The sequence below is a fragment of the Lontra canadensis genome, unplaced genomic scaffold (genome assembly GCF_010015895.1).
Source record: "Lontra canadensis isolate GAN:19392208 unplaced genomic scaffold, GSC_riverotter_1.0 scaffold77, whole genome shotgun sequence".
Taxonomy (NCBI): domain Eukaryota; kingdom Metazoa; phylum Chordata; class Mammalia; order Carnivora; family Mustelidae; genus Lontra; species Lontra canadensis.
In genome coordinates this window covers 1,172,740-1,198,997 of record NW_022631071.1, presented here as the reverse complement: position 1 = coordinate 1,198,997, position 26,258 = coordinate 1,172,740, and the positions used below count along the sequence as shown (strand labels likewise).

At 39.8% G+C, this 26,258-nt stretch overlaps 1 protein-coding gene across 1 annotated transcript in view; it reads right to left on the bottom strand.

Moving 5' to 3' along the window:
* Positions 1-25,034, bottom strand: part of NOX1 (NADPH oxidase 1) — a 40,898-nt gene extending 15,864 nt beyond the window's left edge. Inside the window, exons 1-8 of the mRNA XM_032881773.1 lie at positions 24,464-25,034; positions 18,436-18,590; positions 13,186-13,281; positions 8,331-8,441; positions 8,006-8,090; positions 7,090-7,241; positions 6,804-6,985; positions 6,583-6,715 (exon numbers count right to left, since the gene is read on the bottom strand). Coding sequence (XP_032737664.1) covers positions 6,583-6,715; positions 6,804-6,985; positions 7,090-7,241; positions 8,006-8,090; positions 8,331-8,441; positions 13,186-13,281; positions 18,436-18,480 — 804 coding nt within the window. The 5' untranslated portion in view covers positions 18,481-18,590; positions 24,464-25,034. The remainder of the gene's footprint in view (positions 1-6,582; positions 6,716-6,803; positions 6,986-7,089; positions 7,242-8,005; positions 8,091-8,330; positions 8,442-13,185; positions 13,282-18,435; positions 18,591-24,463) is intronic.
* Positions 25,035-26,258: the final 1,224 nt, after the last annotated feature.

The window sequence follows — 26,258 nt, the reverse complement described above, 5'->3', positions numbered from 1 at the left end:
TGTTAATTTTAGCCATTCTGACTGCTGTGAGGTGATATCTCAATGTGGTTTTAATTTGTATTTCCCTGATGCCGAGTGATATGGAGCACTTTTTCATGTGTCTGTTGGCCATCTGGATGTCTTCTTTGCAGAAATGTCTGTTCATGTCTTCTGCCCATTTCTTGATTGGATTATTTGTTCTTTGGGTGTTGAGTTTGCTAAGTTCTTTATAGATTTTGGACACTAGCCCTTTATCTGATATGTCGTTTGCAAATATCTTCTCCCATTCTGTCCATTGTCTTTTGGTTTTGTTAACTGTTTCCTTTGATGTGCAAAAGCTTTTGATCTTGATAAAATCCCAATAGTTCATTTTTGCCCTTGCTTCCCTTGCCTTTGGCGATGTTCCTAGGAAGATGTTGCTGCAGCTGAGTTTGAAGAGGTTGCTGCCTGTGTTCTCCTCAAGGATTTTGATGGATTCCTTTCTCACATTGAGGTCCTTCATCCATTTTGAGTGTATTTTCGTGTGTGGTGTAAGGAAATGATCCAATTTCATTTTTCTGCATGTGGCTGTCCAATTTTCCCAACACCATTTATTGAAGAGGCTGTCTTTTTTCCATTGGACATTCTTTCCTGCTTTGTCGAAGATTAGTTGACCATAGAGTTGAGGGTCTATTTCTGGGCTCTCTATTCTGTTCCATTGATCTATGTGTCAGTTTTTGTGCCAGTACCATGCTGTCTTGATGATGACAGCTTTGTAATAGAGCTTGAAGTCCGGAATTGTGATGCCACCAACTTTGGCTTTCTTTTTCAATATTCCTTTGGCTATTCGAGGTCTTTTCTGGTTCCATATAAATTTTAGGATTATTTGTTCCATTTCTTTGAAAAAAATGGATGATACTTTGATAGGAATTGCATTAAATGTGTAGATTACTGGGGGCACCTGGGTGGCTCAGTGGTTGAGCCTCTGCCTTCAGCTCGGGTCGTGATCTTGGGGTCCTGGGATCGAGTCCCACATTGGGCTCTCTGCTCTGCAGGGAGCCTGCTTCCTCCTCTCTTTCTCTCTCTCTGCTTGCCTCTCCACCCACTTGTGATCTCTCTCTGTCAAATAAATAAAATCTTAAAAAAAAATGTGTAGATTGCTTTAGGTAGCATAGACATTTTCACAATATTTATTCTTCCAATCCAGGAGCATGGAACATTTTTCCATTACTTTGTGTCTTCCTCAATTTCTTTCATGAGTACTTTATAGTTTTCTGTGTATAGATTCTAGGCCTCTTTTGTTAGGTATATTCCTAGGTATCTTATAGTTTTGGGTGCAATTGTAAATGGGATTGACTCCTTAATTTCTCTTTCTTCTTTCTTGTTGTTGGTGTAGAGAAATGCAACTGATTTCTGTGCATTGATTTTATATCCTGACACTTTACTGAATTCCTGTACAAGTTCTAGCAGTTTTGGAGTGGAGTCCTTTGGGTTTTCCACATAAAGTATCATATCATCTCATATCATCTGCGAAGAGTGATAGTTTGACTTCTTCTTTGCCAATTTGGATGCCTTTAATTTCTTTTTGTTGTCTGATTGCTGATGCTAGGACTTCTAGTAATATGTTGAATAGCAGTGGTGATAACGGACATCCCTGCCGTGTTCCTGACCTTAGCGGAAAAGATTTCAGTTTTTCTCCATTGAGAATGATATTTGCGGTGGATTTTTCATAGATGGATTTGATAATATTGAGGTATGTGCCCTCTATCCCTACACTTTGAAGAGTTTTGATCAGGAAGGGATGCTGTACTTTGTCAGATGCTTTTTCAGCATCTATGGAGAGTATCATATGGTTCTTGTTCTTTCTTTTATTAATGTGTTGTATCACATTGATTGATTTGCGGATGTTGAACCAACCTTGCAGCCCTGGAATAAATCCCACTTGGTCGTGGTGAATAATCCTTTTAATGTACTGTTGAATCCTATTGGCTAGTATTTTGGTGAGAATTTTTGCATCTGTGTTCATCAAGGATATTGGTCTGTAGTTCTCTTTTTTGATGGGATCCTTGTCTGGTTTTGGGTCAAGGTGATGATGGCCTCATAAAATGAGTTGGGAAGTTTTCCTTCCATTTCTATTTTTTGGAACAGTTTCAGGAGAATAGGAATTAGTTCTTCTTTAAATGTTTGGTAGAATTCCCCTGGGAAGCCGTCTGGCCCTGGGCTTTTTTTTGTTTGGAGATTTTTGATGACTGTTTCAATCTCCTTACTGGTTATGGGTCTGTTCAGGCTTTCTATTTCTTCCTGCTTCAGTTGTGGTAGTTTATATGTCTCTAGGAATGCATCCATTTCTTCCAGATTGTCAAATTTGTGGGCGTAGAGTTGCTCATAGTATGTTCTTATAATTGTCTGTATTTTTTTGGTGTTAGTTGTGATCTCTCCTCTTTCATTCATGATTTTATTTATTTGGGTCCTTTCTCTTTTCTTTTTGATAAGTCTGGCCAGAGGGTTATCAATCTTATTAATTCTTTCAAAGAACCAGCTCCTAGTTTCGTTGATTTGTTCTATTCTTTTTTTGGTTTCTATTTCATTGATTTCTGCTCTGATCTTTATGATTTCTCTTCTCCTGCTGGGTTTAGGGTTTCTTTCTTGTTCTTTCTCCAGCTCCTTTAGGTGTAGGGTTAGGTTGTGTACCTGAGACCTTTCTTGTTTCTTGAGAAAGGCTTGTACCGCTATATATTTTCCTCTCAGGACTGCCTTTGTTGTGTCCCACAGATTTTGAACCGTTGTGTTTTCATTATCATTTGTTTCCATGAATTTTTTCAATTCTTCTTTAATTTCCTGGTTGACCCATTCATTCTTTAGAAGGATGCTGTTTAGTCTCCATGTATTTGGGTTCTTTCCCAATTTCCTCTTGTGATTGACCTCTAGCTTCAGAGCATCGTGGTCTGAAAATATGCAGGGAATGATCCTAATCTTTTGATACCGGTTGAGACCTGATTTAGGACCGAGGATGTGATCTATTCTGGAGAATGTTCCATGTGCACTAGAGAAGAATGTGTATTCTGTTGCTTTGGGATGAAATGTTCTGAATATATCTGTGATGTCCATCTGGTCCAGTGTGTCATTTAAGGCCTTTATTTCCTTGTTGATCTTTTGTTTGGATGATCTGTCCATTTCAGTGAGGGGAGTGTTAAAGTCCCCTACTATTATTGTATTATTGTTGATGTGTTTCTTTGATTTTGTTATTAATTGGTTTATATAGTTGGCTGCTCCCACCTTAGGGGCATAGATATTTAAAATTGTTAGATCTTCTTGTTGGACAGATCCTTTGAGTATGATATAGTGTCCTTCCTCATCTCTTATTATAGTCTTTGGCTTAAAATCTAATTGATCTGATATAAGGATTGCCACTCCTGCTTTCTTCTGATGTCCATTAGCATGGTAAATTCTTTTCCACCCCCTCACTTTAAATTTGGAGGTGTCTTCGGGTCTAAAATGAGTTTCTTGTAGGCAACATATAGATGGATTTTGTTTTTTTTATGCATTCTGATACCCTGTGTCTTTTGATTGGGGCATTTAGCCATTTAACATTCAGGGTAACTATTGAGAGATATGAATTTAGTGCCATTGTATTGCCTATAAGATGACAGTTATTGTATATTGTCTCTGTTCCTTTCTGATCTACTACTTTTAGGGTCTCTCTTTGCTTAGAGGACCCCTTTCAATATTTCCTGTAGAGCTGGTTTGGTGTTTGCAAATTCTTTCAGTTTTTGTTTTTCCTGGAAGATTTTTGTCTCTCCTTCTATTTTCAATGATAGCCTAGCTGGATATAGTATTCTTGGCTGCATGTTTTTCTCGTTTAGTGCTCTGAATATATCATGCCAGCTCTTTCTGGCCTGCCAGGTCTCTGTGGATAAGTCTGCTGCCAATCTAATATTTTTACCATTGTATGTTACAGACTTCTTTTCCCAGGCTGCTTTCAGGATTTTCTCTTTGTCACTAAGACTTGTAAATTTTACTATTAGGTGACGGGGTGTGGACCTATTCTTATTGATTTTGAGGGGGGTTCTCTGAACCTCCTGGATTTTGATGCTTGTTCCCTTTGCCATATTAGGGAAATTCTCTCCAATAATTCTGCTCCCCTCTCTCTTTCTTCTTCTTCTGGAATCCCAATTATTCTAATGTTATTTCGTCTTATGGTGTCACTTATCTCTCGAATTCTCCCCTCGTGGTCCAGTAGCTGTTTGTTTCTCTTTTGCTCAGCTTCTTTATTCTCTGTCATTTGGTCTTCTATACCGCTAATTCTTTCTTCTGCCTCTTTTATCCTAGCAGTGAGAGCCTCCATTTATGATTGTACCTCATTAATAGCTTTTTTTATTTCAACTTGATTAGATTTTAGTTCTTTTATTTCTCTAGAAAGGGCTTTTATATCTCCCGAGAGGGTTTCTCTAATATCTTCCATGCCTTTTTCGAGCCCGGCTAGAACCTTGAGAATCGTCATTCTGAACTCTAGATCTGACATATTACCAATGTCTGTATTGATTATGTCCCTAGCCTTTGGTACTGCCTCTTATTCTTTTTTTTTTTTTTGTGGTGAATTTTTCCGCCTTGTCATTTTGTCCAGATAAGAGTATATGAAGGAGCAAGTAAAATACTAAAAGGGTGGCAACAACCCCAGGAAAATATGCTTTAGCCAAATCAGAAGAGATCCCAAATCGTGAGGGGGGAGAAAGGGATAAAAAGAGGTTCAGAAAGAAAAAAAAAAAAAAGAAATAATTAAAAAAAGAAAACCAATAAAGAAAAAATATAAAAAGGAAAAATATATATATATATTAGATAAACTTTCAGAAAGTGGTTGATTTTCTGTTTCTAGAATTGCTGTTCTTCTTCTCTTCGATCTCCCGTTGGATTTGTAGATGTTTGCAATCTTTAGATAAGCTATCTAGCTGATCTCCTGCTACCTGAAGTAGTCTCAGCCTGCTACTTCTCCGCCATCTTGACTCCTCCTCCCTGAAGGTCTTTTTAAAGCTTATTAAGGGAACAGTTTTTGCAGTCCTCCAGTATTAGAAAAAAAAATTCCCAGGTGGTCTTAGGATGCTTTTATAATTTCTTTCCTTTCTTTAATATTTAAATCCTTGATCCATGCATTCCTGATTCATATTTTAGAATAAAGTGTAAAATCAAGATTCAGCTTTTCTTCCTGGATGGATAACCTATTGTCCTAAAAAAATTGTTGAATGATATATATTTTTCCCAACTGATTTGAAATGCCAACTTTAGGGGATTTTTTAAAGATATTATTCCCATTTTTTATGAGGACCAAGATATTGCTCTTAATTCTGCACTGATTTAAAGACTTTAATCACCCTCAGAGCATTTTGAGACACCACAAGTCAACCTTTTCGTTCCATTTATTCCTCCATCTAACATATTTTATGAGCATGCAAAGGTAAACCATGATATCCACAATAATTTTCCCAAGGCATACCTTGAGTTCCCTGGAACCCAATTTCTTGATTGTCCACTATTTAATAATTTCCAAGCATGTTCTTATAACATCAAAGAAAGCTGACTTTGAGATTGCTTCTTAAAAAAAGCTGAACTCATAGAAACAGAGACTAGGAAGGTAGGTAACCAGGGCCTGAGACAGGAGGTGGGAGAGTGATGGAAAATGCTGGTCAAAAGGTATGTCACTTCAGTAATAAGATGAATAAGCTCTGGGGATCTAATGTAAAGCATGGTGACTACAGTTGATAATACTGTATAGCATACTTAAAATTTGTTGAAAGAGTAGATCTTAAGCGTTCTCACCACACACGCACAAAATAGAAACTATGTGAGGTGATGGATGTGTTTGTTAATTAATCTCATTACGGTGATCATTTCACCATATGCATGTATCACTCCCCCCAAGAAAACTGATTGGATTTCAGTGGTCAAGAGCACAATCTTTAGAATCTGGAAAGCCTGGGCTTGAATTCCAATTCCACTAGTTACTTACTGTGAGAACTTGACAGTTGAATCTTCTTGAATCCCCGTCCTATTGTCTCACAATGGAGACCAAAAAAATACCTACCTCATCGATTATTGTTTTGCATAAATGAGATAATCCATATTACACAACAAACCTGTCCCGTGGTAAACACTATTAATAATGTGAGGTTTCGGGATGCTGGGGTGGCTCAGTTGGTTAAGCGGCTGCCTTCGGCTTAAGTCATGATCCCAGCACCCTGGGATGGAGTCCCACATTGAGCTCCTTGCTCAGCAGGGAGCCTGCTTCTCCCTCTGCCTCTGCCTGCCACTCTTTCTGCCTGTGCTCACTCTCTCTGACAAACAAATAAATAAAATCTTAAAAAAAATAATGTGAGGTACCATTATTTTGGAGAGGGTCTCACAACATGCAATAACCATTAGTCCTTCCTCTTCAGGATCTCCTGTTGATGGTAATTCCCCAGGCTGTTGCCAGTGATACTGGAGTCCCTTGATGGTAGGAACCTTGTGAATATATCCTCCATAGGACTCAGCACAGTGCTGAACTAATAACAGTAACAATAGTAAGAGTAATAATAACCACAACAATAACAGCTTCCAGCAAGAGTCTACCCTTGCCTATGGGGTTCTTACCTCAGCAGGGAGCCCTTCAAATTGGGGATGCTTGCGGTGGGACTCCTGATCATCCCAGTGCTTGAAAGATTCTGCACACCTGTGAGGATGACTCTCATTCAGGCTCTCTTCTGTTTGAACCCGGACAAGTCCACTGAGACAGAAAAAGAAGGACAGTTTGGGGCAAAGAATTATGCAAGGTCAGTGGCTGGGGCATGAGAATGAGGGTTTGAGGACCTTACCCAATGCCGTGAATCCCTAAACCAATGATATAGATGATAAAAATATGGTGTGTGTACCAGAAGACCTCAAAATAACTCCTCCGGATAAACTCCATAGCTGATGTCACCATGAGAACCAGAGCTACTGTGATGATCAGGCCAGTGAGACCAGCAATGCTGGTAAATGTCACATACTCCACTGTCTACAAAAGGAGAAATTTCAGCCTGACACAACAGGTGCCAATCATGCCATGCCCTTCCATACTCGTGACCAGATCACAGATGCTTTGCCATTGAGTCAACTCACCATGTTTGGAGACTGGAGAGGATTTAGCCAAGAATCTTCCCTTTTCTCTTTATGAGATAGGGTGGAGAGAGCAAAGGCAAGGGACCCATCTCTGGCCTGTCGGCTTCTGCTGTAGTGTTCAAAGTTGAACAGGTGTGCAATGATGTGAATGGCTAAGTGGAAAGATGATGGTGAATTGAAATGTGTCTTAGAAACATCACTTCAGGCATGCCCCACTAGCAAAGGAGAATCCTATAGATAGTGTCTAGCAGAATTCTGAGTCCACGGGAAGTGCCAGATAAATCTTGATTGCAGCGAGAACGAAGATCTTTTGTATTCATTCTGTTCCCAAAAGAATCAAATATAAGTTCCATGAAAATAGGCCTACAGGGGCACCTGGGTGACTCTGTTAAGTGTCTGCCTTCAGCTCAGGTCATGATCCCAGGGTCCTAGGATCCAGCTCTGCATCAGGCTCCTTGATCAACCTGCTCAGCGAGGAGCCTGCTTCTCCCTCCACTACTCCCTCTGCTTGTGCTCTCTTGCTTTCTCTGTCAAATAAATAAATAAAATCTCAAAAGAAAGAGAGAAAGGAAGAAAGGAAGGAAGAGAGAGAGAGAAGGAAAAAAAGAAAGAAAGAAAGAAAGAGAGAGAGAGAGAGAGAGAAAGAAAGAAAGAAAGAAAGAGGAAGGAGGGGTGGAGGAAGGAGGGAAGGAAGGAAGGAAAGAAGGAAGGAAGGAAGGAAGGAAGGAAGGAAGGAAGGAAGGAAGAAAGGAAGGAAGGAAGGAAGGAAGGGAGGAAAGATGGACTGCCTACGGCAGTACCTGGTAAATAGTTCCAGGTGTTTGAGAAATACTTTCCGTATGTCTAAGTGTGGAGATGAATGAAACTATACTCTGAATGCTCACGAGCTTGCACATTTGTGGTTTGCATCAGTTACCTGTGAGTAGGCAGATCATATATGCTACCAGCTTGTAGAAGGTGAGGTTGTGACCCAATTGCTTTCTCAGGGTACACCTGCAAAACTACAAATGGAAAGTGATCAAGGTCAGGTGTCTCCAGGCAGTTTATAAAATTCAGTAACCAATAACCAACATGTCTTAAAGCATACCAATACCCACCCACCCTTGCCTACCCCCTTGGCTACCAAAGGAGACCCCTGGTTTCCCTTCCTAGGAGTTTGAAGGTATTGGGTTGCCCCACTGAGGGGTTCAGGGTCTCTTGTCTTTAATGTGAAAGTTGACCTAGGAATGGTTGGGACTCACTGAGCAGGTGCCCCTCAGGAAGGACAGCAGATTTCGACACACAGGAAGCAGGATCAACATGCTGTTAAAATTCAGGCAGCAAGCAGAGGCTCGGGCCCAGGCCAATGCCAACTAGAGCAGAGGAGAGAAGAGATCATCAGCTGCTTCATCCCATCATCTAGGAAGTGAGAACAGCCCAGTCCACCTGTCTGAGACCTGGAAAAGGGCGACATCTTCTTCACCCCCTTCTCAGTAGCCAGCACACTAGGTCTAGGCTCTCTGTTTGCAAAATGACAGAACATTTGCTGAACTTAACAGTAAATTGAAAAATTCTCATGACAAGTTGCTTGGAGATATTTGACTATACATCTAACAATACAAAAGAGAATAGGATTCAATAATTTCACATTAACAAATACATCCTATTGATGTAATACTTTGCAGTGAGTATCTTTGCTTAATACACTCAATTATTGTTGTGCCTGGGTGGCTCAGCTGGTTAAGCGTCTGTCTTCTGCCTTTGGTTTGGGTCATGATCTCAGGGTCCTGGGATGGAGCCCCTGTGTCATCGGGCTTCCTGCTCATCAGGGAGTCTGCTTCTCCCTCTACCTCTGCCCCTCACCCCTGCTCAGGCTCTCTCTCATTATCTCTCTCTCAAATAAATAAATAAAATATTGAAAAAAAAAAACACACTAGGGTGCCTGGGTGGCTCAGTCAGTTAAGTGGCTGCCTTCAGCTTGGATCATGATCCCAGGGTCCTGGGATTGAGCCCCGCATTGGGCTCCCTGCTCAGTGGAGAGCCTGCTTCTCCCTCACCCTCTGCCTGTCGCTCTGCCTACTTGTGCTCTCTCTCTATCAAATAAATAAAATCTTTGAAAAAATACATTCAATTATTATTTTACTGTCATTTGCAAAACAATCTTGAAGATTGTATATATTTTTATTTGCATTTTAAATAAAGTTTATATATTTAGAAGTATAATTACAGACGGTGACTATTTTTTCTCTTTTCTGTACTTTCTAATGTTGCTATTACAAGCATGTACTCATCATGTAAACAACAAAAAATTTAACCATTTATATTTAAGTCACCTTTAATGATTGAATACAGCTTAGGCAAAACTAGTGAACCCCTAGAGCAAACATTTTAAACTCAGGCCAAGATTTGAGAAAGGAGAGCTTCTGAAAACAGAATTTCAAACTGATTTCCTTGGGTGGCCAGGCAGCATACATCAAGATCAGTCTGCTCCAGCAGTACAAGTTGCCGGAAAAAGAGACAAGGAAGCCATGCTTCAAGCCAAGTACTTAGGCCCCAAACAGGCTTGATTAGGTATCGGTCAGACAGAACATGCTCAACTCCATGGTGGTCAAGTCCAACTTCCCTCCTTGACTCTGTGCAACTGGTCTCTGAATCAGCTCCCTGTACTTGGGGCTGCAAGCTATAGACTGTGCCAATGTCATAACAGCCAGCCTTACACGTGTGCCAATCAGCGACTCACCAAAAGGAAGAATATGGGTCAGATTGAACGATTTCTCCTTTTTTTCTCTCTTTTCCCCCCTAAATTTTTCTAATAATATTTTTAGCACAAAAGCTCATTTTCCATGAGACACCTAAACCCAGGGCAAGGTGACATCAAGCCAAGTCAAGATCTGCCTGACGTCCATAATGGCTTACCACATTCGGCAGCGCAGTGAACAGGAGCTGCTCTACTGTTTTCCATTTCTGGCTCTTCCATATGACCTGTGTTTTCTCCCTCTACTGAGTCATACTCCGACTGTTTTTCAGAGAGACATTCTGTTCCGTTTCTGAGTAAATTTTCTCTGCTCATCTTAAAGATCCTGCCTTTCCACATTGGTTTGCGCAGCTTGCTTATTTGAGACACGGAGGTTTCTTAAAGCTAAAATCAGCAATTGAGTGGAAAATACAGGACTACACTTTCACAGTTCCATATTCTGGAGGGGCTATCTGTATGGGATGAATTCTTTTTAGAGGAAATCTTCTTTCCCCATTGCAGTGCACCGAAATATCCCGATTTATGTGCACTTCTCAGTATCAACACCACCTGATGTTCCAGTTCAGCTGCTGCTGTCATTAATGTCTCACTGGCTATGAATTTAAACTGCTTCTCCTGTTACCTATTTGCTCTGCTTCATAATGAATCAAATAACTTTCTGTATTTTCCTAGAGAAAGCACAAATTCAAGAAATAACTACAGAATGATTAAATAAATTATGGCACATCAATGCCATGGATGGTTAGGGTCTTCAAAGGATGAGAGCTATATGCAGGGGAGTAGGAGTGGTAAATGTTTAAGAACCAGTTTTCCAGGAACGCCTGGGTGGCTCAGTTGGTTAAGCGGCTGCCTTCGGCTCAGGTCATGATCCCAGCGTTCTGGGATCGAGTCCCGCATCGGGCTCCTTGCTCAGCGGGGAGCCTGCTTCTCCCTCTGCCTCTGCCTACCACTCTGTCTGCCTGTGCTCATGCTCTCTCTCTCTCTCTCTCTCTCTAACAAATAAATAAATAAAATCTTTAAAAAAAAAAAAGAACCAATTTTCCACGGAAGAGAGGAGATCTTGATTTCCAGCCTTTGCCAATTTGCGTGATGTCAATACCCCTGTCATGGCAGATTTCAAGATACCAATTTGCTGTAACTGAACACCATGAATACAGGGCTGGGAAGAGATGTACGCAGAGGCTATTGCAAGCTGGTACGAGCTAGTTCCAGCACATCACTAGTTACATACCCACATGGAAAGCTATCTGAACTACATTAAGTGTAAGAAGCAATTTCCAGCCAATATCAACAATACGATCCCTTTCTTGGTGAAAACAAAACAAAAAACCCTCAAACACACCAAAAAAACAAACAAAAAGACTTCTTTGCTATAGTGTATGTGTTTTTCCAAATTCATAGAGTGGTATATACACCCAAAAAAAGGGCAAACTTTACTCTAGGCAGGAAATTAAAAAGTGAATAAGAATAGTATCCACCTCAAAAACAAAACTTGTGTGTCTGATGCATCTGTGAACTTACATCAGTATATCTGTACAGACACACACAGAAACTATTAACAGTGGTTATCTCTGGGGAATGGAATGGGAGGACAATTTTCACATTTTTGCTTACACATTTCTGTATCATTTGCTGTCACAGAAAGTAGCATTATTTATAATTAAATCTTTTTAATAGAGAAGATTTTAATAAATGAAGTGAATGAAATGTCCACAGGATATCAGCATGATTCATTTTTCTGCTGTGGAGTTTTTGGCCATGAGCTAATTAAGCTCTTAATAACTAGTCACATGTATTGCATCACTCTCTTACTAAAAAGCTATTTTTAAAATAAATTAACACTTCCTTTAGAGTTATGGTTTCCAAAGAAGGATCAAGGAACAACATTTAAAATAGAAAACAGCAGGGTGAAATAAGCCATGAACAGAACATTCAAATTGGTTGTGATCTCAACATGGATCCTTTGATCATAGAGAGAAAAGAAGTATCTTTTAGGACAAACTCTTTAAACATGTACCTTGGACAGGTCTTTGTGGAAAGCCAATGATCTAATCAAGATGAAAGTGATTTAACCAAATCCCTTACCTGCTATTGAAAAACTCATTAGAGTTAGCAGTCAAATTTGCTTTTCTAAGACTGATAAGCCTATGAGACAATCAGTCTCACCTCCATGCTTCTCTCTGGTCACCTCCACATCAACGTGCCCTATCCACTCCGCACCCTCCCTCTTCTATTCCTCACCTACCACTTCCACAGCCTTCTCCATCCTGCTATTCTCACCTGACCCCTGCCTTTCTTCAGGTCTTGAGTTCTGCCGTGCTACTTACCCCACAGACCCCCTATGTATCCCTCTTTTTAGATGGAGAGGTGTTTTTCCGTGAGATCAGTCCACAGCGGTGGCTTTCAAGCTGTTTATTTACTTGTTTTAAACCAAACTCTTTTTGGAAATCATAAGCAGGAGTCCATAAGACAAATAAAGGCTGAGGGGCGCCGGGGTGGCTCAGTTGGTGAAGCCTCTGCCTTTGGCTCGGGTTGTGATCCCGGGGTCCTGGGATCGAGTCCCACGCGGGACTCCCTGCTCAGTGGGGAGTCTACTTCTCCCATCCCTTTCCTCCCACTCATGTGGTGTGTGCTCTCTCTCTCTCACACACACACACACACATAAAAATGAATAAATAAATCTTTTTTTTTTAAAAAGGCAGGTAAAGGCTGCTTTGAATGAAGTAGGGGCAGGGGCAGGAGGTCTATTCAGCTTTCCCCTCACACCCCATGGTAGTACTTGAGTCATTTTAAAATGACTGCTTAATAGTTTTCTTTACTGTGTGTTTTTATCATGGGGTCTGGGGAGTGTGCCTTACATAGAGCTGTCAGATTTAGTGAACAAAAGTACCAGATGCCCAGCTAAATCTGAACTTCAGATTTTAAAAAGTGAGTAATTTTTTTTAGCATACCTATGTCCCAAGCAATACTCAAAATATAGTTATACCAAAAAATGATTTATTTTTCTGGAATTCAAATTTAACTGGGAGAGGGGGGCACCTCGGTGGCTCAGTCGTTTAAGCATCTGCCTTCAGGTCAGGTCATGATCCTGAAGTCCCGGGATCCAACCTCCCCGCACCCCTCGGGCTCCCTCTTTCTCTCCCTCTGCTCTTCACCCAGATCATGCTCTCTCTCTCTGGGCATCCTGTATTTTTTTTCTGGGTACCCTAACCCTAGCGGAAATTGGGGCATTTGGGTCTCAAAGGAGCCAAGGTAACAAATAACCAAAAAAAAAAAAAAAAAAAAAAGAACAAAAAAAAAACAAAACAAACAAACAAACAAAAAAACCTAGAGATTCTCCATATCGAAAGTGTGATACTCACCCCCAAGATTTCTCTTGTATAGTAGTACTTATCGGCTTTCTCATATGACTGGAAGGCATGCACAAAGAGGAAAATATTCAGCCCCAACCAAGTAGCCTGGAAGAAAAAAAAAAAAACAAGCAAAGAACCAAGTAAAATTTGGATATAGGAAGGAACAGATAAGGGATAGGAAATAGTGTCACCATTTTGGCTCTTTTATGTTTATCTCTTTTCATTGTAAATGAATACAATCCCTCTAGTACCCAGCTTACTTTCAGAGAGAGTTAGCACTTCAAGACATGCATTTGTCAGATGCTAATGACCAGGGTCAGCAAACCAAGGCCCATGGGCCAAATCTAGCTCACAGTTTATTTTGTACAGCCTACAAATTAAGAATGTTTTTTACTTTTTTGTTTGTTTTCACATATTTATTTTTTAAATATTTTATTTATTTATTAGAGACAGAGAGAGAGCACAAGCAGGGGGAGCAGCAGGCAGAGGGAGAGGGAGAAGCAGGCTCCCCACCAAGCAGGAAGCCCAATGCGGGACTTGATCTCAGGACCCCAGGATCATGACCCAAGCTGAAGGCAGACGTCTAACCAACTAAGCCACCCAGGTGTCCCTGTTTCCCCACATTCAAATGGTTGGAAAAATCAAAAGAAGAATAACACTTCATGATGTGACAATTACATGAAATTCTAATTTCAGTGTCCATAAATAAAGTGGTACTGGAACTTAGCCACACCTACTTATTCTTATATTGTTTATGGCTGCTTTCATCATTCAGTGAGTAGCTGTGAAAGAGACCATAGGGCCGAGCAAAGCCTAAAATACATTCTACCTGGCCCTTTGCAGAAAACATTTGCCAACTTCTGGACTGGAAGCATTCCAACCATTGTAACTAAAAGATGGCAATAAGTGAATAAATGGATTTTTAAAGAAACAAAGAATAAATTTAACATCTATAACAATACCAATGTGGAAGGACTAAACGATTCCAGATGGGCCTGCCTCTTTAATTACTCCCTGACACACATTTTCCTGTTTTTAGATTGTGAGTCTCTTTTCAAATTAACCTATCATTGCTCTGGACTCATCTGAGCTCCTAAGACTGCTTTTGTCTATTCCAGGCTCTGTCGCTGCACTGGCAAAGGGGAATTTGGAACCCACTGCCCTATTGCCTTGGAGACCAACCAAGGCAGCTCTGACCCAAGCTTTGAAGTGCTACTTTGTAACTCAGAAGAACTCTAGGGCACTGGGAGGCCCTTAATATATATTGTTGTCCCCAGGATGCATCAGAACCAACTCAGCCCGACAAGTAGAGAGCCTTTAGCTTAGGGCATGGCTTGTTCAGATTCCCTAGATCTGGACCACTCACTCACACACCTCCAGCAGCATAAGCATAGTGATTTAAAGTGATATTGGAGGGTGCCGGGTGGTTCGGTCGTTAGGCATCTGCCTTTGGCTCAGGTTGAGGTCCTGGAGTCCTGGGATGTAGTCCCACGTTGAGCTCCCTGCTCAGTAGGAAGACTGCTTCTCCTACTTCCCTACACCCCCTGCTCATGATGCATGCCCTTCCCCTCTGCTTTCTCTCTCTCTCCCTCAAATAAATAAATAAATAAATAAAATCTTAAAAAAATGAAGTGATAGTGGAGTCAAACTCCTTGGGCTCAAATTCTAGCTCCACCACTTTCTAGCTCTGTAATCTTAGACAGATACGTTATTTAACTTCTCTAAATCTTAGTGTATTCCATAAAGTGAAGAGAATAATGATATCTACCCTCAGAGCAATGCTGTGAGTCTTACATGAAATAACTATGCAGAGTGATTAATACAACAGTCAGTGCATAGTAGGAGCTCAATAAATGCTAACTCCAGATCTAGGTTATTACCAGTATTCACTAATCCATTTCTTCCTTCATCCTTTGCTCAGACTCCATTTCCAGTATTGAGTGTCTTTCAGAGATTCTTGATCCTAATAGAAAAAGAGCAGTGACAGCCACAGACACCTCAAGAGTTCCAAAGACAGAGAGAGCAGAACAATTTCAAGATCTGAGAGTTCTTTACCTCTGTGTCAGACCATCACCAACTGTAGGCAAGGTGAATACAGTGACATCTGGGAGTAAGGCATTCTATTTCCCACCTTCACTATCATTTCCTCCATTATGGGTGGAAAGTGAGGTAGAAGACCTGGCCAAGAGGGTGGAGGTAAGAATGTTTTTTGAATAATTTATTTTTTTATTTTAAAAAATAGTGCCAGGGGTGCCTAGGTGATGCAGTCTGTTAAGTGCTTGACTCTTGGTTTTAGCTCAGGTCATGATCTTGGAGTCTTGAGATCGAAACCGAGACCAGCTTCCTGCTCAGCTTAGGAGTCTGCTAGAATCAATCTCTCTCTCTCTCTCTCTCTTTCTCTCCCTCTCCCTCTGCCCTGCCCCCCTGAATGCTCTCTCTCTCTCAAATTAAATAAATAAATCTTTTTTTTTTTTTTTTTTTTTTTACAGTGCGGGGCATCTGGGTGGCTCAGTTGGTTGAACATCTGCCTTTGGCTCAGGTCATGATTCCAGGTTTCTGGGATTGAGCCCCAAGTTGGGCTCTCCACTCAGTGGAAAGTCTGCTTCTCCCTCTCCCTCTGCCCCTTCACCTCCCCTGATCATGCTTTCTTGCTCTCACTCTTGCTCTCTCTCTCTCAAATAAATAAATAAAATCTCTAAAAAATAATGCATTAAGTGTATATGTCAGAGATAGCAGGAAGTCTGAGCTTGCCAGCAAGTTCGGTAGGGGGTGGAAATTCAAAGCTACATAGTTAAATGTGAGTCACTATAATGGGTGATGAACTCTCTGAGCAAAAACTAAGAGAGAGATACAAAATGCAGAGGATTTTAGAACTAGAAGCAAACTTAATATTTGTATCTAATCTAGTTATTTAATTTATCACACACACACACACAGATGACCCAAAGTCTAGAGAGAATAAATAATTTGATCAAAATCCCTCAATTAACACCAGAAATGAAACTTATTTCCAGGTTCCCTGTTTCTTCAACTAGTGCAAACGGAATTAAATATACAGGATCGAGTGTTGAAAATATGAAGCATAGGGTAACCTGCCAAAATAAGCACTGGGCCTTTTGTTGAATGCAAAACAAACAACCTTCCAGGGGAATATGATTGCTCTTCACACCTTTTTCCCTCGAGCACCTGGGCCATCCTAGGGGACCCAAAGGAAAAAGATGGAAGAAAAGAGATTACCCCAGAAGGGGTTGACACAAAGATCTAGGAAAGTGAGAAAGGACAAAGGGAGTTCCAAGCTCGGGGTGGCTCAGAAATGGAAGAAAGAGTGGGGATAGGTGTGTGTGTGTGTGTGTGTGTGTGTGTGTGTGTGTGTAAGGAAAAGGAGGTTGTGCATACGTGGCATGCAGGGTGAAGAATTTCTGGCCTGAACACTGGGAAGGCGGATTTGAGTGATCATTCTGCAATCCATTCACAGTGTGACATATGGGTCTTATTTTCCTTGTGAAAAATAAAGGAGCTGCTTTATAGCTGCACTAGACAATGCCGTAGCCACTACCCACATGTGATCACTGGAAATGTGGCTAGTCCTAATGCAGATACACTGTAAGTGCAAAATACATATCGGGTTTCGAAAACTTAGGAAAAATAAAAGACATTAAATGATCTCATTATTATTTTCTTTTGTCTTTTTTTTAAATTTTTTTTGAGTGGAAAGTTTATTGGAAATTATGTGTCAAGCATAATTAACTATATGTTAGCTAACTGAACATTAAAAAAAGATGAAAATTACTTAAATTAAAAACATCTATAAAAGTTCAGGACATTCGGTATTTTAAGATAAAACTAGGAAAGTTATAGTATCATGGTTAAGAAAATAATATTTATGAGAAGCTATACATTTTTAAATTATAGAAAACATTAAAAACAAATATCTAGCAAAATGTCTTGCCATTGCTCTGGGGGAGAAGATGAGGACAAATATTTTTATTTCATTTATATATAGTTATTAAAAGATTTCCCATATGACATTTCAAATAGTCCCATTTCCCTTGTATTTTGGGAATACATGAATTCACACAAAGGAGATGGAATAAATAAAATTACAAATGTGGTAGAAAAGTAAACCACATCACACCCAAATATGCTGTGAATTACTGCCAAGTGCGTAACCTGAACATGTAAGACATATCAGTTTTAGAAAAAGAGCACTGCCCACCCCCATCTTGTTAATATTTTCAATATTGATTACATGTTGAAAGGATAACATTTTTAAAAGATTGCTAATCTATTCATTTGTCAAGAGAGAAAGAGCACAAGCAGAGGGAGCAGGAGGCAGAAGGAGAAGCAAGATCCCCTCTGAACAGAGATCCCGATGCAGGACTCAATCCCAGGACCCTGGGATCCTGACCTGAGCTGAAGGCATATGCTTAACCAACTGAGCCACCCAGACACCCCGAATGGATAACATTTTTGATATATTGGGTTAAACTAAATAAACTACTGGACATTAATATCGCCTACTTCTTCTTACCTTTTTCAACCTAAGTACTAGAAAAATTTTTAATTACATATGTAGCTCACATTCCATTTCTAAAATGGAGAGCACTGGGCCATTATCACCAAGAATATTTCTATCTCAAACATTCAATTATTTTATGAAATCTTGCTGTTGGTAGTATGGAAAGGATGAAGAGAAACGAAGGCTGCATGGCAGTAGTTAGAAGTGACATGGAAGAGAAAAAAGATGGAAAATGAAAACACTGAGATTCCAAATACTTGAGGTTTATATCATTTGTCTCTTTACCAACCAATTTCTGGAGTTGGATTTTTTTCCCTTTTCTAAAATGATGAAATACATCATATATACAAGATTTTATAAAACATGTGTAATCTCAGAGTTGGGCTTTTAACTGATAACTGGCCTCAATGGGCCCCATATTGGCATAGAATATTTCCATTTCAAATAACTTTAGAAATATTAACAAACAGGGGCGCTTGGCTGGCTCAGTTGGTTAAGCATCTGCCTTCAGCTCAGGTCAGGGTCCTGGAGACCCAGGATCTAGCCCCATGTTGGGCTTCCCACTCACCAGGAAGTTTGCTTCTCCCTCTGCCCCTCACCCGACTTGTGCTCTATCTCTCTCTCTCTCTCAAATAACTAAATAAAGTCTTTTAAAAAAGAAATATCAACAAATTACTCTGTTTACAAATTACTCAAATTACTCTCTTAAGAATAATTCATAGATAGGAAACATTACTTACCAGAAACAAAACTGAGAACCAATGGTTAACCACCCAGTTGCCCATTGTCAAGAGCTGGTTTGGAGACTCTCTAGGCAGCAGGGAAAATTCAGCAACCTGGATTCTGGAGATGTTCTTCAGGGTTGGGACCTCTGTCTAGCTCAGAGTATGTGAGTCTTTAAAGAAATGAAAGATGCACAATTACCCAGAAAGCTTCAAGGAGTGAAATAAGTGCATTCTGCCTTCCTCCTCTAGACAGAACTATGTTATCAGCTTGAGGAGACCAGCCCTACCTATGACAACTGCAGGGGTTTTCCCTGGTGGGGTTTTATCCCTTCAGGAAATAGCAATCTTCTTGAGTGAGAATATTCTCTCTTCGTCTTATCAATATGACCTAATATGAGGCATTGCTTGCCTTGATAAGCCATTTGCAAAGGTTTCTCACTAAAGGCTGGGGCTATAAGCAGATGGCCTCAAGAGAAACAGGGCAGGAAGCAAGCTCGTTAAGCTTTAAGGAGGGCTTTCAGAAGAGCTGCCACAGCTGCCCACTGCAATTTGGACCTCAGCCTGGCTAGCTCAGAAATGTTGCTATATACGTTCTCCTGAAGGATGATCTGGCTCTGGGGAGAGCTTGACTGACTGGGAGGACAAGGGGAAAAATGGCCAAATAAATAAGAGAAAATTTCAAAGATATAAAGGCATACCTCGGTTCAAAAAAAACCGAGACAGAGGAGCACCTGGGTGGCTCAGTCAGTCAAGCGTCCAACTCTTTATTTAGGCTCAGGTGGTGATCTCAGGGTTCTGGGATCCAGCCTGCTTCAGGCTCCACCCTCAGCAGGGAGTCTGCTTGAGGATTCTCTCTCCCTCTGCCCCTCCCCCTGTGCCTGCATGCCCATGAGCGTGCTCTCTCTCTCCCTCTCTCTCTCTCAAAATAAATACATACATCTTTTTTTAAAAACAGAGACAGAATACTCAAAATGAGAGAGGTGATAATTTTCTAGTATGGATTAACTAGAATTGTGTGTTCAGTTCTGGGCAGTATTTTTTTTCCTTTTCTAAAATGGCGAAATATATCATACACAGCAGCAGCATAAAACATTTATATGTACTTTAAAGAATAATTTTAAGGAATGACTATTTATGTACTCACTACCCAGGTTTAAAAAAATAAAATATTTATTTCTTAAAACCCTCTGTGCATCCCTCCTTGATTACAATTCCCTCCCCCATCAGATGTAACTACTATCTTAAAATTTGAGGTAATTATTTCCTTGTTTTTCTTCATAAGCTGACTGACTGTATGTATCCCTAAAAAAATATACTATATTGTTTCCTTTTTCTGTTTCTGAGCTTTTTAATACATGGAACCTAGTTGTTTGTATGTATATATGCTCCTGTGGTTTGCTTCTTTCACTCAGTATCATATTGGATGATGACAGAACAATGTTAACAAAATGATGTATATGCACTGCGGTTCCTGGGTCCTGGGATTTACACATGTTCAACTTTACTATTTAATGCCAAACCTTTTTCCAAAGTGCTCACATAAATTGTATAATCCAATGAGCCATGGATGAACATTCCACTTCCTCCACGTGCTTACCAGCACTTGGTATTTTTTTTTTTTAGATTTTCTTTATTTATTTGAGAGAGAGAACGAGAGAGAGCATGAGAGGGAAGGAGGTCAGAGGGAGAAGGAGACTCCCTGTGGGGCAGGGAGCCCGATGTGGGACTTGATCCCGGGACTCCAGGATCATGACCTGAGCTGAAGGGAGTCACTTAACCAACTGAGCCACCCAGGTGCCCACACTTGGTATTTTTTATTAGACTTTTTTATTTTTATGATTCCAGTGAGTATAAAATACTACTTTGTTGTGATTTTAATTTTCATTTCCTTGATTACTAAGGAGGTTGAGTATCCCTTTTTTTAGAAAGATTTTTTTAACTTATTTATTTATTTATTTGACAGACAGAGTGAGAGCATAGCAGGGGGAGCAGCAAAGGGAGAGGGAGAAGCAGGCTCCCCGCTGAGCAGGACTCAACCCAAGGACCTGAGGATCATGACCTGAGCCAAAGTCAGACACTTAACTGACTGAGCCACCCAGGCACCAGAGTTTGAGCATCTTTTAACTCAACTAGTGACCCTTTCAATTTTCTCTTTTCAGAAGTGACTCTTAGTTTTTTACCTATATTTCTATTGTTTTATTTTTCTATGTTTATAGAGTTTAGTTCTCTTTAGAATCTGATGCTAATTCTTGATTGGTTACATTTATGGCTTGTCTGATCACCCTCTCAATAGTGTTTCCTGTTAAATAGAAGTTCTTAATTTTCATGTATTCTGATTCATCAGTTTTTTCTTTTGTAAGTTATGCATTTTTGTGTCTTCTTTTAGAAACCTTTTAATACCCAGAGATCATTAAGATATTCTTTTACATTTTCTTCTAAAAGTTTTATATTTTTGCCTCTCATATTTCTTTTGACTCCATCTGGAGTTGATGTTTTTAGGTATGGTGTGAGGTAGGGGCCCAATTTACTAGTTTTCCAGATGGAAAACTAATTGTGCCAGCACCATTTTTGAAAAGTACACTTTCTTCACTGATCTAAAATGTCAGTTCTATATACAGGTGGTTTTATTCTTGAACTCTCTTCAGCTCACTCCATGCCACAGCCTTAGTTCCTATGGTTTTATAATAAATCTCGATATTTGATAGGGCAAATTTCCCCACCTTGCTCTTTAAGATGTTTTGACTATTCTTGACCTTTTGCACTTTTATGTAAATTTTGTATTCAACTTCCCCTTGCACCTCCTTTGTTACATTTGTTGCTCAACACTTTGTTATAGGATTGTAAATTATACTTTTTAAATTTTTAATTGTAGCTATTACATAAAAGGACAGCTTATTTTTACATATTGATTTTTATATCCAGCAATGTTGCCCAACTTACTTATTAATTCTAATAATAGTTTTGTATGTAATATTTTGGATTTTTTATAAACTAAGTCATACTTTTGGTATAATAACAATTTTATTTCCACCTTCCTGATTCTTATATTTTTAAATTTCTTTTTCTTTTCTTTTCTCTCTTTCTTTCTTTCTTTTTTGGCTTCCTGCACTCACTATAACTTCCAATACAATGTTCAGCAAAGATAACAATAGCAATCTCCTTGTCTAATCCCAGTCCCAAAGAGAATTCTTTCAACATTTCACCCTTTTTAAAAGATTTTATTTATTTGAGAGAGAGAGCAAGAGTGTGCGCAAGAGCACAATCAGTGCAGAGAGGCAGCAGGAAAGGGAGAAGCAGGAGCCCAATTCAGGACTTGATCCCAGAACCATGGGACCATGACCTGACCCTAAGGCAGACGCTTAACCAACTAAGCCACACAGGTGCCCCAACATTAAACCCTCAAGTATGATATTTGGTATAACTTTTTGTAGATACCTGGTTATATGTTCTGATTTTACTTTACACACAGAAGTGAATATTTAAAATAAGAAAATATAACATAGCACATTTTTAATAGCTTTATTGAGCTATAATTTATGTACCATAAAGTTTCCTCATTGTAAGGGTGCAGTTCAATGCATAGCATATTTTATATTTTAAGAAGCTGAAAAATCTCTTCAATATCACAAAACTCATAAAAATAACCCTTTCGGGGCTCCTGGGTGGCTCAGTCATTTACGTGTCTGCTTTCAGCTCAGGTCATGATCCCAGGGTCCTGGGATTGAGTGAGTCCTACATCAGACTCCCAGCTCAGCTGGGAGTCTGCTTCTCCCTCTCCCTCTGTCCCTCCAACTGCCTTTTCTCTTTCTCTCTGTCGAATAAATAAATAAAATCTTTAAAAAATAAAAAGATTTTAAAAATAACACTTTCATTATCTTTCTAACACACCTGCAACTTAGTGTCACAATGCTCCATGAAATTAACACAGTAGGTCTTAAGGGTATTCCTGGAAGCCATTCCTACACTAAGATAGCTAGAAATCAGTCTATATATATACCACATGATATATATTCTCCTAAAACCAAACTAAATATACCACCAACACAACTTCCCCTTAGATTTACCCAGAAATGCTCATGGCCTCTCCAGTGTGGCTCTATATGAGGGGAAGTATGACAGAGGGGAAGGAAGAACAGAAAGTGACCATCATCTTAACCATGTGTGATAAAAATATCTTAATTTTGCAAATTTTACAAAAGCACTTGACCATGCCCAAGACCATACCTTAAAAGAGAAATGAAAACCTGTCCTTGGGAGGGTAACCAGAATGATGTAATGATTTGAAACCATTTTATATTAGGAGGTGTTAAAGGATTTAGGGAATTTGACTTGGAAAAGAGGTTTGTCCAGAGCATGAGCTTATCAACGTTTGGGTGTTGGGTTTTTTTTTGGGGGGGTATTTTTATTTTTATTTTTATTGAGGTTTAGTTTGTCTTATATGTGGTCCCAAGAGGTCAACCTAAGACTGAGGGCTCTAAAGTAGTAACACATTTTTGTTCAATATAAAGCAGAATTTTATAACAAAGGTGTTCAGAGAAGTGAAGAGATAATGAGTTTCCTGTTATTTGAGATGCTTAAGGAAAAATGAATGACTCCTCTCCAACTATTTTATAGGGGGAATTTCAGCACCAGATGGATGGTTAATTAAATGTCTTTGAAGTATCCTCCAATGTTGAGATCTTGTGATTCATAAGAGAATGGTTTATAATCTAGGTGACAATTGATGTATTATCTAAACGATTATACATACAACACTGAATGGAGCCTTGTGTCTGTGGTGAGGGGCCCCTATTCCCAATATAAGAGTAGTAAGAAGTCATTTAATAAATTGGCAGGCATAAAATCTGGGCAAAGAGAGTCTGATGATCTTAATGGAATATTATTAAACCACAACAGCAGGATCAGTTGGGCTCTTTCAGAATTGGACTATATTAATCCAAATAAAATATCCATGCCCCGAATCTGAGGCTCCTCTTTCTTGGGCAATCCTGGACACACTAAAATGATTCTTACTGTCAACCTCCTTTTTTTGGTGAATTACCTAAGAATTGCTTTCCTTCTTCTGGCTGTAGACCTTATAATACCTCGCCTCCCTTCTCTTTTACCAGACTGTCTTAATGTTTGCATTTCTCAGGTTTATAGATTTTCAAGTTTGATGTTGGCTGCTTCCTGGAAACCTCTAAGGAGTACTTAAGTGTCATCAGTAACTTATCCACGGTTACACTATAGGCTGCAGTCTTTTGGAAAGACTTCCTGTAGACAGTTGATCTCGCCCATGGTAGGTAGATTTTTGTAAATTGCAAGCAGAGCCCCTCCCTGACTTGATTGCTCCGTCTTCTTCCCTGATCACTCGGCCTCTGTCACTGTATGTTCCAAACTTACTTTTACAATGGTAACTTTTATACACTCTTTCCAGGAATTAATACGTAACAGTAACAGTCAGTATTGAATTACTTAACAGTTGAAACATGTGCCTTGGACATCCAGAAAAATGCTTTTGAGAATTCTTTTAAGACTTTGATTGTTGGGGGGAGGGATACAGGAGGGATACCTGGCTCAGGTGGTAATATTACCATAATATGGTGCCATATTACCATTAATAATTATTATTACATTGGTTGTAGAGAGGACTTCAAAAAATAAAAATCTTAAAAAAAAAAGAATTTGATTGTTGGTTTCCAAAAAGAAAAATTTAAATGGTCACGATGAAAAAAAAGGTATTTATATTTATTTTACCATTTATAACTATAATTATTATTAATTGTTTTTCATTTAAATCCACAGAGGATGGTTTGGGGAAGACAGCCTTCTCTTTTTTAGAACTTAGAGCCTCTAAAGGTATTAATCTGGCCTTGACCACAGTGTCTAAAAATAAAACACCCCGTACTGATAACGTGGTATTGTTTGAAATAAATTGTTTTTATTTATTATTCTCCTAAATTCTTTTCCCTATGATGGATCAGAACCAGACCTCACAAAGGGGCCTCTATTAAAGACCAATATGGTGTGATGGAGCTGGATTTAACTCCCAGCTCCTACTCACCAACAAAGTTGCCTTGGAAAAGCTTTACTTTTCTCAGCCTCAGTTCCTTCCTCTGTAACTTAGTGTGTTGGTTCCTCATAGCAAAAGTGTCCAAGTAGTAGTCTTATATTAATAGGCAGAAGGTGAGGTGATGTTAGGGAAGAGGCAGTGATGCACCAGTGTGGTATAGTGGTTAGAAACACAGATTTCAGAGCCAGTCTACCAGGATTTAAAGTCTGCCTCATTTGATTTATCGATAAAATGGGTTGGTGTAAGAATTAAATGAGTTAAAATATGTAAAGCAATTATAACAAGGCACTCTATAGTTGCTTGCTGCCGGGATGATGATGATCCCTAAGAAAATAGCAGAGGGCCTGAACCCAGTGGTATTTTCTTTTACCACTGGAAAAGAAAGCAGAAATCATTAGAGGCCAACATTATATAAACTTTATAAGATTATGGGACATTTGCCACTCCCGTGTATCTATTAGCTTTATCTCTTGTTTCTCCAGAGTGGTTAGCAGATAAACCTTAAAATAAAATGAGCCTGGGGGCACCTGGTTGGCTTAATCGGTTAAGCATCTGCCTGCGGCTCAGGTCGGGTCCTGGGATGGAGCTCCGCATTGGACTCCCTACTCAGTGGGGAGTCTGCTTCTCCCTCTCCCCCTCCCACTGCTTGTGATCCCTCTTCTGAGGTCTCTCTCTCTAATAAATAAATAGAATCTTTAAAAAAATTAAAAGAGCCTGTATGCTTGGCTTCACATGCAGCAAGGAAGTGGGGGAGGTAGAGAGACTGTGTCTCATTCTGCATTTAGGCTTAGAGAGACTGCTACCAAAAGGAGAGAAAACAGGGGTTTCCCTGTGGCTCCAAGGAAGAAGGAACACAGGGAACAGACCTAGACCTGGAAAGGGGCTTGGGGACTGAGTGATGGCAAGGTTCATGTGCTTCCCTGCCCTCCCTTCATCCCTCATGGGACTGTGGTAAGCATCAAATGAGCTTCTGACGTGCCTTTTAAGCAGATAAGTGTTACAGAGACATCACGTTAAATTGCAGTGAGTACGTTCATTTTACAACTATTGCATTGGAAAGCTGACCTCAAAACTGTGTTGTTAAAAGATAAACTGAGGCATGTTAAAAATATTGACAGTTTATGTGAACAAAGATCAATTCTCATCAGGCAGTACCAAACCAGAAGTGGTTAGGAGCCCTCCTCTGGCAGGAGCTAGGGGAGTAACTCCCGTAGAGAAGGTACAGAAGCAAAGAAAGGAAATTATTGGATGGACTATAGCTTAAAGCCTAGTTGGCTATTTGTGATTGGTTGTCCTCACGTTTCTATTTCTTAACCTTGAGGCATTTACAGGCAGAGGTTTAAGTTTGTTCATATAGGCCACCAAAGCGTTTGAGCCTCCTCAGTCTAATGGCCTCTTCATTTAATTAAATAGTATGTAAGACCTGTTCAACTGGGGAACGTGGGTGGCTCAGTAGTTAAGTGTCTGCCTTCGGCTCAGGTCATGATCCCAGGGTCCTGGGATCCAGTGCGGTGTCCAGCTACTTGCTCAGAGGGAAGCCTGCTTCTTCTCCTGCTCCCCCTGCTTGTGTTCCCTCTCTTGCCGTCTCTCTCTCTGTCAAATAAACAAATAAAATCTTTAAAAAAAATTTTTAAAAACCTGTTCAACTCCTTAAACTCAGTTCAGTGTTTCAATATTGTCGGGACCACAGTCAAACTTCCTTTAAGACCGACTGAACAAGTTCTGCCTAGTGCAGGAAGCCTTCTCTGACCGTATCAACAATCACACCACACCCTCTTTTAATTTT